Below are 12,093 nucleotides of genomic sequence, written 5' to 3' on the forward strand. Positions count from 1 at the left end.
TTAGGGATTTTTATCATCCTAGGTTCAATTGACCAATCGCAGAGTTTTACATCCAACCTATTGACGTTTTCGAATAGTCGAGTTTAATCGCTCCGGGATAGTTTACTAGACATCATTGGCCGCATTCAACGGACTCAACAGTTGGGCAACATTCCTAGATTTTCCGATGTAACTCGACGCTGATTGGTCGGACCTGAAAGTAGAAACCAATCATATTCGATTGCTACTTAGCGGTTGAGTCCGCTGAATGCGGCCATTGACCAATCACAGCCATTCTTCCGAAGAATGTAACCATAACCTGACCATTCGAAAACGCCATATGATTACAAACCATCTCCCGCTCGATGTAGGGATACTTTGCGAGTGTCAATCCGTGTATTATACAAACGTGAATGGTCTAGACCAAGTAGAAGTATTTTTGTTGCATGCAATAATCGGGAGAACTGCTTTTCCTGCCTTTTCTTTTTCTATGAAGAACATTGACACGAATGTCGTGCCTGTCTGATCTCTCCTCGCATCATGTATATTAAACAGGTATCGCGGACAAAACCATAATTCAATTTCGCAGTTCGTACTACAAGTTGCGCTTCATTTTTCAATGTCTTCTACGTTTCTTAATTTAGATGTTTTAGACTTTAGACTATGTTTCTTTATTGAAAATGATTAAATTATAGACATTATCATCGAGATTTGATTATTTTTAATTTTGAATTGCCACTGATTCTTAAGGACTGATATTCCATTTAAAATATCAATACTTTGTTGTTATTGTGATTCTTACAACGAGATTAGTAAGATCATAGATCTGAAATGATGATATATGTGTTATACTGAGTGTTTGTATCAAAACAGGTGATTATTCAAGGATTTAAATCATACCGTGAACAGACAATTGTTGAGCCCTTCGATCCAAAGCATAATGTAGTCGGTAAGTATCTGGAAATTTTATTTAATTATACAAAATTAACATACATATAAAGCTATATATTATAGCATACTTAATATTTTTTTGCTAGTTGGCAGAAATGGATCTGGCAAGAGTAACTTCTTTTATGCCATTCAATTTGTCTTGAGTGATGAATTCTCCCATCTTAGACCCGAGCAGAGGCAAGCATTGCTGCATGAAGGAACTGGACCTCGTGTTATATCTGCTCATGTGGAAATTATATTTGATAATTCTGATGGAAGATTACCGGTAAAAATTTACTATATATATAGTAATTTATTATTATGAATATTATTAATATTATTAATTTGTTATTATAAAACACATGTAACATCTTGTTTCTTTTTTCATAGATTGATAAAGATGAAGTCTACTTAAGAAGAGTGATTGGTTCCAAGAAAGATCAATATTTTCTTAATAAGAAAATAGTGACAAGAAACGATGTAATGAATTTATTAGAGTCAGCAGGATTTTCCAGATCTAATCCTTATTACATTGTAAAGCAAGGAAAGGTTTGTCATTTGATATAGTGTTCATTTATATTTATCTATAATAACATAATTTTACACAACATAATCATTTTCAGATAAATCAAATGGCAACAGCACCAGATTCACAAAGATTAAAATTATTAAGAGAAGTAGCAGGCACTAGAGTATATGATGATAAGAGGGAGGAATCAAAGTCTATTTTGAAAGAAACAGAAGGGAAACTCGAAAAAATCGAAGATTTTCTACGAACTATAGGTAAAATAAAAATTATAAATATATAAGAATAAATTAAATGTAAAGAAAAATAATTTTTTTTAATTATAGAGGAACGTTTGAAAACACTCGAGGAAGAGAAAGAGGAATTGAAAGAATATCAATTCTGGGATAAACAACGTCGTTGTTTAGAATATACTATTCACGAACGCGAACTCAAAGAAAATAAAAAGAAATTAGAAGATCTCGAAAAATCTAGAGCGAATAGCGGAGCTGAACAATCAAGATTGGGAGCAGAAGCAAAAACTGCACAGGAGATGGTGCGTGCAGCTACAAAAAGACTAAAGGAGGCAAAAAAGGAAGTTCAGTCTTCTAAAGAAGAAAGAGATACTCTTAGGTAATAATATTTCAATAAACATTATTATATATATATATATATATATATATATATATATATATATATAAAATAATTATTAGATGAAAGTATAATAGAAAAAAAATTATATAAATGCATTTATAATATAGTGCAGAGCAACAACAACTATTAAAAGAAAAAAATAAATTGGCTTTTACTATTCATGATTTACTGGAGGAAGTTAAAGGTGATAATGATAGTAAGAAACGTGCTCAACAAGAATTGGAAAAATTAAAAGCTAATATTGCTCTTCGGGAAAAGGAACTAAATGATCTTAAGCCAAAGGTGAGAAAATATTCAGATATTAAATATCTAAAACACATATCTGGATATTAAAAAATATGTTTATTATAGTATGATGAAATGAAACGCATCGAGGAAAAGTGTTTACAAGAATTACAATTAAAAGAGCAGAAACGTAAAGAATTGTATGCTAAACAAGGTCGTGGTAGCCAATTTACCACTAAGGTATAGAAAAAATATAGTAAAGGAAAAATAATTAGACGAAAAAATATTGTTAAAGATATTGTACAAAAATATTTTAAGAACATCTATTCATTATAGGATGAAAGAGATAAGTGGATTCAAAACGAGCTTAAGCAACTTACCAAACAGATAAAAGATAAAGAGGAGCATCAAAAAAAAATTAGCGATGATTTAAAACGAGATGCCGAGAAACAGATTGCTCTGGAGAAGAAGATCGGAGATCACACACGTGAGATGGAACGACAACGAACATCGATAGACGAGCATAATAAACAATATTATGAGCTCACTAAAGCGAAGGATCAGTGTCAAGCAACTCGAAAAGAACAGTACATCTATTTAATTAACAGACTAGATTTAATAAACAGACTATTTTAAAAAATAGCTAAATAAAAAAAAACAATCTTTAAGAAATAAATTTCTTATAAATTTACAATATAAATCAAATTGCAGATATCGACAAGAAAGTGTACTGCAATTAAATTTGTCGGGTTTAAAGGAAGATTTAGCAAAAGCAGATCAAAGCTTAAGATCTATGGCTGGCAAACCTATTTTGAATGGCAGAGACAGTGTACGTAAAGTACTAGACACTTTCCGGTAAGAAATGTTTATTTCTTTTATATGATATATATAAGGCCTTTAAAAAAAGAATTCTCAAATACTTCCTATATATTGTTATATTGTAATATCTTTAATTCTATCTTTAATTCTACAGTACAAGAGCAGATATGGCCCAAGAAGTGAGCAGTTACTATGGACCTGTAATTGAGAACTTCAATTGCGACAAGAGCGTTTATATGGCTGTTGAAGTGACCGCTGGAAATCGATTGTTTCATCACATTGTGGAAACTGATAAATTCGGTACAAAGATCTTAAAAGAAATGAACAATCAACGACTGCCAGGAGAAGTAACTTTTATGCCTCTAAATAGACTTCACGTAAAGGATATCGACTATCCAGAGACCACTGATGCTATACCCATGATATCTAAGTTGAATTATGATCCTAAATTTGATAAGGCGTTAAGGTAAAAGTATATAAAAAATAAAAATCATTAAATAAAAAAAAATAATTTTTCCTCTTTATCTTTTTTTCATGACATACACGTATTTACATTATTAACATTTTTATTTTTATATATAGATATATATTTGGGAAAACTTTAATTTGTCGTCATCTGGAAGCAGCTACAACTTTGGCACGAGATTCTGGTTTAGATTGTGTTACATTAGAAGGAGATCAAGTTTCATCTAAAGGCTCCTTAACTGGTGGTTATTTCAATACACTCAGATCACGGCTTGAAATACAGAAAACTCGTTCGGAATTAATGTCTCAAATTTCTACTCTTGAGACTCAATTAACGACACTCAAGGATGAAATCAGAAAGGCGGATCAAAATATCAGTTCTTATGTTAGCGAAATGCAAAAAACCGAAACTAGAAATAGTAAAGCCAAGTAAGTGATTAAAAAATATTCTATTACATACAGCTAATATAAAATTTGTTTAAATATCTTTTTATTTAAATTTAGTTTTTACTTAATTATTGGAATAAATGTTAAATTTTTAGTTATACATTTTAATTATCAGAATCAATTAATATAATTTATTATTCACATAACAGAGACATATATGACAAAATGAAAGCAGAAATACGTATTATGAAGGAAGAATTGAGCGCGATAGAAAGATGTCGAACACCTAAAGAAAGAAGCCTTGCACAATGCACATCAAGTTTAGAAGCGATGCGTGCGACTAAAGATGGTCTAGAGAGTGAATTACATCAAGAACTCATGGCACAATTATCCGTCGCTGATCAGCATCAGGTATGTATAAAGAAAAAAGAATTAAACATAACTGATCTTTTCGAAAATATTACATCTCAATTTTCTTTCTTTTATTTTTGATTAAAATCTTATTAATTTGTTATGATACATGATTTATAGGTCGATACTTTAAATGATGATATAAGGCGTTTAACAAAGGAGAACAAGGAAGCCTTTGCAAAACGAATGCAATTAGAAGCAGAAAAAAATAAATTGGAAAATTTATTAACAAATAATTTAGTAAGAAGAAATGATGAGCTAGTTCAAGCTTTACAAGAGATATCGGTTGAAGATCGACAGCGACAACTCGATTCGTCCAGAAACCAATTGACAGATATTGAAAAGAGATTAATGAAAGTAAATGAGGATATTAAAGTACAGAATGAAAAAGTCACTAGTGCTATGAAGAAAGTGAGTAAATATCGCACAATAGTCGCTTATTATATTTAAGTAAAATGTTTAAGTAAATATATGTTATATCTTTAAAGCAAAAACAATTTATAATTTGTTCTGTTATATGTTTAGCAAAAATCAGAATCTTCTGAAGTCGAAAAATGGAAATTAAAAGAAAAAGAAGCACAGGAAAAAATAGAAGCTGACGCAAAAGATTTTGAGAAATTAGCAAGCAAATTAAATATCTTGCAGCAGAAAATAGTGGAATGTACACAGAAAATTACTGAACTAGGCGCACTGCCGAGTCAAGAAATTTATAATAAGTTTAATAATATGTCTACAAAACAGCTCTTTAAAGAAATGGAAAAGGCAAACAATCACTTAAAAAAATATAGGTGCATATTCTTTTTTACAATAAATTTATTACAACGAAAGTTATCAAAAATTGTTAACATTATATTGTTAAATTGAATTAAGAATTGTATCTTATTTGTATATATTCTTTTTCATTTTCATTTTATTATTTTCACTTATATATACTTTTTAATTTTATTTTTAGCCATGTAAATAAAAAAGCCTTGGATCAATTCATGTCCTTCAGCGATCAGAAAGAAAGATTAGTAAAACGAAAGGAAGAATTAGATCGAGGTGATGAGAAAATAAAAGAACTCATGTCAGTACTCGAACAGCGCAAATGCGAGGCAATACAATTTACGTTTAAACAGGTGAAACATATGTATAATAATATGTTGTATTTAAAATTTGAATTTTCTTAAAGTGTGAAGAATTAATAGTGATATATAATATTTAGTTTGTTATTATATATATATATATATATATATATATATATATATATATATGTCCAAATACAATTTCATATACATCTTTTTTTTTAAGGTGAGCAAATATTTTAGTGAAGTATTTAAGAAACTTGTACCTTCGGGACATGCACAATTAGTTATGAAAACTGCGGACGGTGATGAAGGAGATGATGGAACAGCAGAGCCATCTGATTCTGATAGATTTATTGGCGTTGGTAAGAAAAAAAATTATATATATAAATTTTTATTTATGTAATTAAGTTTTCAAATAAATTTTTCTCATCATGCTATAAAGAGAAGAAATATTTGAATTTTATATGTATATATATAAAATTCAAATATTTTTTTTTTCTTTTCTTTAGGATGAGAAAAATAGAAAAAATTTGTTTCAAAAATTGATTACATGAGCAGAAATTTTTATTTAAAAAAAAAACTATGTTACTATTACTTTAACTACTTTTAACTATGTTTCACATTTATGTGATATATTTCGGTTGTAAATGCTAATAACTTTTATGATGTATTTATTTTAGGTATCAGAGTATCATTCACGGCACATAGAGGTGAAATGCGAGAGATGAATCAATTATCTGGTGGACAAAAATCGCTTGTAGCATTAGCACTGATATTTGCAATACAAAAATGTGATCCAGCACCATTTTACTTGTTTGACGAAATCGATCAGGCATTGGATGCACAACATAGAAAGGCGGTAGCAGATATGATCCACGAACTTAGTTCGGATGCACAGTTCATTACCACGACTTTCAGGTAATATTCAACGCAATTAATCTTAGTCTTGTAAGAGATTTTAAAATTAAGATCTACGGTGTGGCTTTTAAAATGATTGAATTGTTATCTTAAACATAAAATAATATTAAAAATATATCTGTTTCATAGACCAGAATTGCTTCAGCATGCGAATAAATTCTATGGCGTAAAGTTCAGAAATAAAGTTTCACATGTAGAATGCGTGACACAGGCAGAAGCCGCTGATTTCGTCGAGGATGACACAACACACGCTTAAAATACAGAAATATCTTATTTAGAAAATGTTTACAATGCAGTAATTTTTTTTTTTATATAGAAGAGATTGATGATTTTTTTATATAATTGATATATAAGACGCAACATAAGCAAAAGAAGAAAAGTTTGTTTTTACACATATTTAATATTATATATTTATTTGGATTTTTTGCATATTATAGTACGTAATATGCAAAGAAACCATATGAATTAATAAAAAAAGAAAGATTTAATGTGTCACTGTTTGTTATTATATTACAAATTACTAATTAAAGCAAACAATATGTAAAATGTAACATTGAATTTTGATATTTGATTTTCAAAAGATTATATACGAATATGTAAAAAATATAATTCAAGTTTTTGAATAAAAAATATAATGCTTTAAATTTTATAAGATAAAAAAGTAAAATTATATAAATATAATTAGTTTGTATATGAAAAATCTTAGAGTAATTATTTCATTATTTATGGCAGTTTTTAAAATTAATATAAGAGAGATAATAATAAGAAGACAATAAATTGTTCTAAAATAAAAGAGAGAAATTTGGCTTAAAAAGAAGTTTATTTATTTGAAGCATTCTTCTCATATTATTTGTTGCTTTAATCATACTTCGCATTCACATTATATATGTATAATTACATGTTATATAATTAATTTTAGTATTAAAATCTAAATAACCTTGATAAAATAAATGTTAGCAAGTGCATCATATACAGAAATAATTCCATTTTACTATTTTCAAGGATTAATGTTTTTTATGAATTTTAGATAACTTTTATACCTAAAATATAATATATTGCAGTATTGATATTCATGGCTTAGCCATTGGATTATGCAAGTTTTGTATAAGTAAATATTACATATTAAGAATTCGCACAGCTCCACAATTACACTTTTTTTTTGTTTGCACAAAGAGCTTCATATATGTTATTATACATATGATCACTGTAATAAGTCTCGCAATGCAAAAGTCATTGATGACACTAAAGGCCACTGTATTTGCACGAAAGAACCATTGTACAATGTAACTTTTATTATGAATGGCGTTTTGAACACAGATTTTAAGAGCAAGATGATAAGTATCCCAACAGCTAATGTATCTGCAATACACGAATGCGAATTTTCTTAATATTAAAGGAACATGATAGTAAAGTGCTACTTTTTATTTATTTATTTTTTTTATTATAACTATGTATATGTCCAGTTCCTTACATCTTCAATGAATAGCTATGAGACCAGATTCCAAAAGTTTTTGTAATTTTGCAGCTATATCAGGATTCTTCAAGTGACTATAAAGAAGAAAAAAATTTATCAATATTTGTGTTAATTTAAAAAAGACAAATTATACATTTGAAAAGAATATTATATACTGCATAATGTTCTCTTGATTTAAAAAAAAAACATTTGATAATATAAACATAAATATAATAAGAAAACTTTCATTTTACAGATGAATGTTAAATTAATCGATTTTCAATTTCTGAAATAAAATTCTTTCCAAAATGATAAACGATAAACAAGATAACTAAATCGATATATTACTTACTCTTGTAAAGCTCTTGGATCGCTTTGCATTTGTTCTAAAATCAACCTCATGGCCGGATCTCGCAATATACTTTGGACTTCTGGATCCGCCATCGCTCTCTTTCTGACTTCTTCTGGATTAGAGCTAGCGGAAACGGCACAGGAGCGATAGCCTTCTAACGCTTCGCTGTTTTGTGGATCCAATTCCAGAGCCTTCTGATATGCCGTTAAAGCTTTCCCCTGCTGTTGCATGGCCTGCAGAATCTTTCCTTTTCTGATCCAACCCTTAATGAACTTTGGATCTAGCTCAACGACCTTCTCGCAATCCTTCAAGCCGAGATCGAACGCCGCCAATTTGGTATAACAAGCCGCTCTGTTACTATAATATTTGGGATCGTCCGGGTTCCTTAGGATCGCCTCGGAATAATGCTTTATAGCTGCGGGATAGTCGCCGTCTTTGTACTTTTGATTACCGAGTTCCTTCTCCTCTTCTGCTTTCACCGGGTCGATATAAGCCTTTCGTTCTTCCTCCTTAATTATTTTATCTATATCTGATAATAAAGTCTTAATTTCCGGAGTTCTGTGTTCGGACATGGATTTTTCATAATATACTTTAGCCTGCTTCCAATTTTCCATTTTTTTGTAAGCGTGTCCGATTCTCGTGAACGCTTTAGCTATTAGCTTGAAATCCGCTCTGTTTTCCCTACCGACTTCGATAGCCTTTTCACATTGTGCAATACACTTCTGATACTCTTTCTGTTCAAAGTATACTGCTGCTATATTCAGCAGATAAATAATCTCTGTCGAATCTAACTCTACAGCTTTGTTATAATGTTGTAGAGCCTCCTCGAAGCTTTTCTTTTTGTAAGCCTCGTTACCTAGTTTCTTTTCCTCTAAAGCTTCTTTCTTCTCAGGTGGAAGATTGTTTTCTTCCTTCTTCTCCGGCTTGGGTTCTGGTTTGGGTTTTGGTGGTTCCGGTGGATTCATCGGCTCGGTTTCCATTGGTTCCTCCATATCAGTGTTCATACCTAAAAGTACACTAAGAGTGGTAAGCACTCTGCTGTCTTGGAGCTTAGTACCCAGACTCTGTGGATTGCTTTGTAATTCTTGCAATATCTTTAGATACTCTGGATCATACAGAAACTTTTTCGTTCTAGGATCGCTCGCTAGTTTCACAAAAATATCGGGCGAGTTGAAGGGATTAGATGCGGTGGTTGTTTTCTGAGCTCTCACTTCGGCGAGGCCGCTTTTAAGCTGTTCATTTTCAGGCTCCAACTGTAGACCTTTCTCGTAAGCTTTGATGGATTCATCGTATCTGCCGAGATACGCAAGAACACTACCTTTGCGGGAATAACCCTTTGCCCAATTTGGCTTCAAACTGACAGTTTTCTCCGCATCTTCCAATGCCTGCTGATACTTTCCAGACTTGGCGTATGCCGCTGAACGATTGCTGTAGAGAACATGATTATTGCCATCCAGGACGATTCCATCAGAGTAGTGTTTGATAGCTTCGTCAAATTTGCCTTCTTGTAAAGCAGCATTTCCCTTCTCTTTCAAGGAAATCACCTATAAAAAGTGGTATATTAACATTAGACAAATATACTTCTTCTAATGTAATTTAATATTTATTTATATAATATTTATTTATATATTTTATTAGATTTTATTATTTATTTTTATTTGTATATATTTGTACATATTATTTTTATTTTTTTGTATGTATTTGTATATATTAGTTTTATTTATTTTTATTTTGTATGTTATTTTTATTTATTTTTATTTATATATTTCGTAGATATTATCGAAAAAGCTTTAATATATTTTCAATCGGATAATGATAGGGGGGTTAGTTTATAGTCGTCGATATTTATTCTTAGCCCCATATTCTGATTCTTCTATTATACGACCTGTTTCGACGAGAGAAACGAGTAAACAAAGTAGCACGTGTTTGGAGGAGAGAATCAGGGGAACGGAATCGGGAGACGGAATAAATTATAGACCTGAAGGTTCTCGAAAAGCGTCCTCGAGGAAGCGACACGCGCGTCTCTCGCTTGCTCGATCACGCGCGAATAAATTGACAGCTGTTCGCATTTACCTGATCGCCCATCGTGCACGTCGGGAATGCAACGTTCCACCGTTATTTCGTCTCCTCCTATCGAAAGACAGGTTTGATATACGATGACTCGTGCGAATCCTCGTGAATCCTCTCTGCCCCTCACTCGTGTTGTACCTTTACTCGCGTGTGCCGGCGCTGGCTCGGAAAGCTCCAGAAATGAGCGGGTAGCGACCTCTCGCTGTCTATCGCTACGTTTGCGCATGACCTTTGACAATGAATTCATACATATCAATAGTACACGTGTGTGTGCGTGTGTGCATGCGTTCTAGCGTATTCGAAAGAATGACATTCGAAATTCGGCGCATGCAATTTTTTTTAAATCGATAATGAATCGATATTTTCTGTTTATAATTCAAATTGAGAAAGTGAGGAGAAATTAAATTTCAAGGAGTTAAACAAATGATAAAACTTTCATTTTTCTCAGAATCTCTTTTGTATGTCTCATTTAGCTTTCATTTTAACGCGAAAGCCATCGAATAATATGATGTGTCATTCAAAATAAATTGATGATAAATAGATGAACACCACTTTATCATTAATGAGAATATCATTTATGAGTCATAAAATCAGAGACATTAAATAGAAAAAAACAGTTTTTATTTATAAAACAAATCTAATTAGATAATGTTTTCAAAAATAAATAAATAAACTAATTTCACTAATATGTATTATTAATAATTAAAATATGTGAAAAATGTAATACATTGATATTTCTTTTTAAAATAAATGATAAAAATTAAATGACATTATATTTTATTATTTTTCGTAGATTTTTATTATTAAAATATTTATTTAATATTTCAATATGCAGTTTAATTAGAAGTATAATTTCTAAATGCATTATTAACATTATTTATATAAGCACATATATATATATATATATATATATATATACGAGTATATATATATATATATATATATATATATATATATATATATGTATACAATTTTTTTAAAATATATGGCATATTTAAAAAAATATATTGAATTAAATATATATCTTGAATGATATTAAAAATGTGTAACTTTTTTTGAAAAATAGTTATTAGATAAATTTCTTTTATAATATTTGTTCCTATCTGCAATTTTTTCCAATGTTTGTGATTTATTAATCTTTAATTAAGGTGTTTAAATCTTATGGTTTTATTTACAAATATCACTCCGCACTTAATATTAATTTAAATTTTTATATTAATGTTTATCATTAAATATATTTTTTAATATATATTAGATAAAATAAGTTTGTAGGTGTAATTTTTAATAGTTACAGAAATTTATCACACAATGTTTTTTACAATAATAGACAATAAAATATTGTACATTGCATTTTGTTTAAATGCTAAATATTTTTGAAATTTCACAAAAGCAAATATTATGAATGAAGTTTATCTAAATATTACTTTTTTCAATTTACTATAAAAGAAGTTTATCATTTTTCGAAGACAATGACACATTTTCAGTATTATTCAAGATATATATTTAATTTAAGAGGAAGTTTTTTTTAAGTATACCATATATTAAAGAAAGAGATATTAATGTTCGCGCATATATAGATACATTTACAGATTTACACACTCACTCTTAGAATGCCTAGACCATTACACGAAACTCGAAATAACACTCTGCGACCGGTCCTTGCTCTACATTTTTACATTGCTATTTCTGACTTAACCGCGTTGTTTCATTTGTGTCTAGCACTTATAAAAAGTACATTATGTCTTTATGTTGTTTTGTACATATTTTATATTTTTCTATAAATTTAATAATATTATTGTATTAATAAACAATAATTATCCTAACATATTTATAGTTACATATATATATATATATATGT

General features: G+C 29.7%; 2 protein-coding genes across 3 annotated transcripts; one reads left to right on the top strand and one right to left on the bottom strand.

Annotated features, from left to right (window-relative positions):
* The first annotated feature begins 320 nt into the window (after positions 1 to 320).
* Positions 321 to 6,687, top strand: LOC105252760 (structural maintenance of chromosomes protein 3). The gene is made up of 19 exons (XM_011260316.3): positions 321 to 534; positions 853 to 928; positions 1,017 to 1,195; positions 1,300 to 1,458; positions 1,533 to 1,692; positions 1,762 to 2,047; positions 2,176 to 2,350; positions 2,420 to 2,533; positions 2,630 to 2,880; positions 3,005 to 3,148; positions 3,267 to 3,578; positions 3,695 to 4,006; positions 4,174 to 4,375; positions 4,496 to 4,786; positions 4,901 to 5,163; positions 5,328 to 5,493; positions 5,666 to 5,804; positions 6,123 to 6,360; positions 6,490 to 6,687. Exons 1-19 carry the CDS (start codon positions 520 to 522, stop codon positions 6,614 to 6,616), a joined length of 3,609 nt encoding a protein of 1,202 aa, XP_011258618.1. The 5' UTR covers positions 321 to 519; the 3' UTR covers positions 6,617 to 6,687.
* A 596-nt stretch (positions 6,688 to 7,283) lies between these two features.
* LOC105252758 (stress-induced-phosphoprotein 1) lies at positions 7,284 to 10,442 on the bottom strand. 2 transcript variants are annotated; one of them, XM_011260314.3, is made up of 4 exons: positions 10,239 to 10,442; positions 8,166 to 9,709; positions 7,832 to 7,908; positions 7,284 to 7,719 (listed from the first exon to the last, which is right to left on the bottom strand). In XM_011260314.3, the coding sequence occupies exons 1-3, from the start codon at positions 10,248 to 10,250 to the stop codon at positions 7,836 to 7,838; spliced, it is 1,629 nt and encodes a 542-aa protein (XP_011258616.1). In that variant the 5' UTR covers positions 10,251 to 10,442; the 3' UTR covers positions 7,284 to 7,719; positions 7,832 to 7,835. The 2 variants fall into 2 exon arrangements, with proteins under 2 accessions (XP_011258616.1, XP_011258614.1); XM_011260312.3 differs by having other exon boundaries at positions 7,284 to 7,908.
* Positions 10,443 to 12,093: the final 1,651 nt, after the last annotated feature.

Source organism: Camponotus floridanus, unplaced genomic scaffold (genome assembly GCF_003227725.1).
Source record: "Camponotus floridanus strain SB8 unplaced genomic scaffold, Cflo_v7.5 scaffold21, whole genome shotgun sequence".
Lineage (NCBI taxonomy): Eukaryota > Metazoa > Arthropoda > Insecta > Hymenoptera > Formicidae > Camponotus > Camponotus floridanus.

Bases quoted from the DNA above. Each gene is read 5' to 3' on its own strand.
- LOC105252758 (XM_011260314.3), bottom strand. The intron at 7,909-8,165 runs GTAAGTAATATA...TCTTCTTTATAG, and splicing joins GATCCAAGAGCTTTACAAGA to TCACTTGAAGAATCCTGATA.
- LOC105252760 (XM_011260316.3), top strand. The intron at 3,579-3,694 runs GTAAAAGTATAT...TTTTATATATAG, and splicing joins AAATTTGATAAGGCGTTAAG to ATATATATTTGGGAAAACTT. The intron at 5,805-6,122 runs GTAAGAAAAAAA...TATTTATTTTAG, and splicing joins TGATAGATTTATTGGCGTTG to GTATCAGAGTATCATTCACG.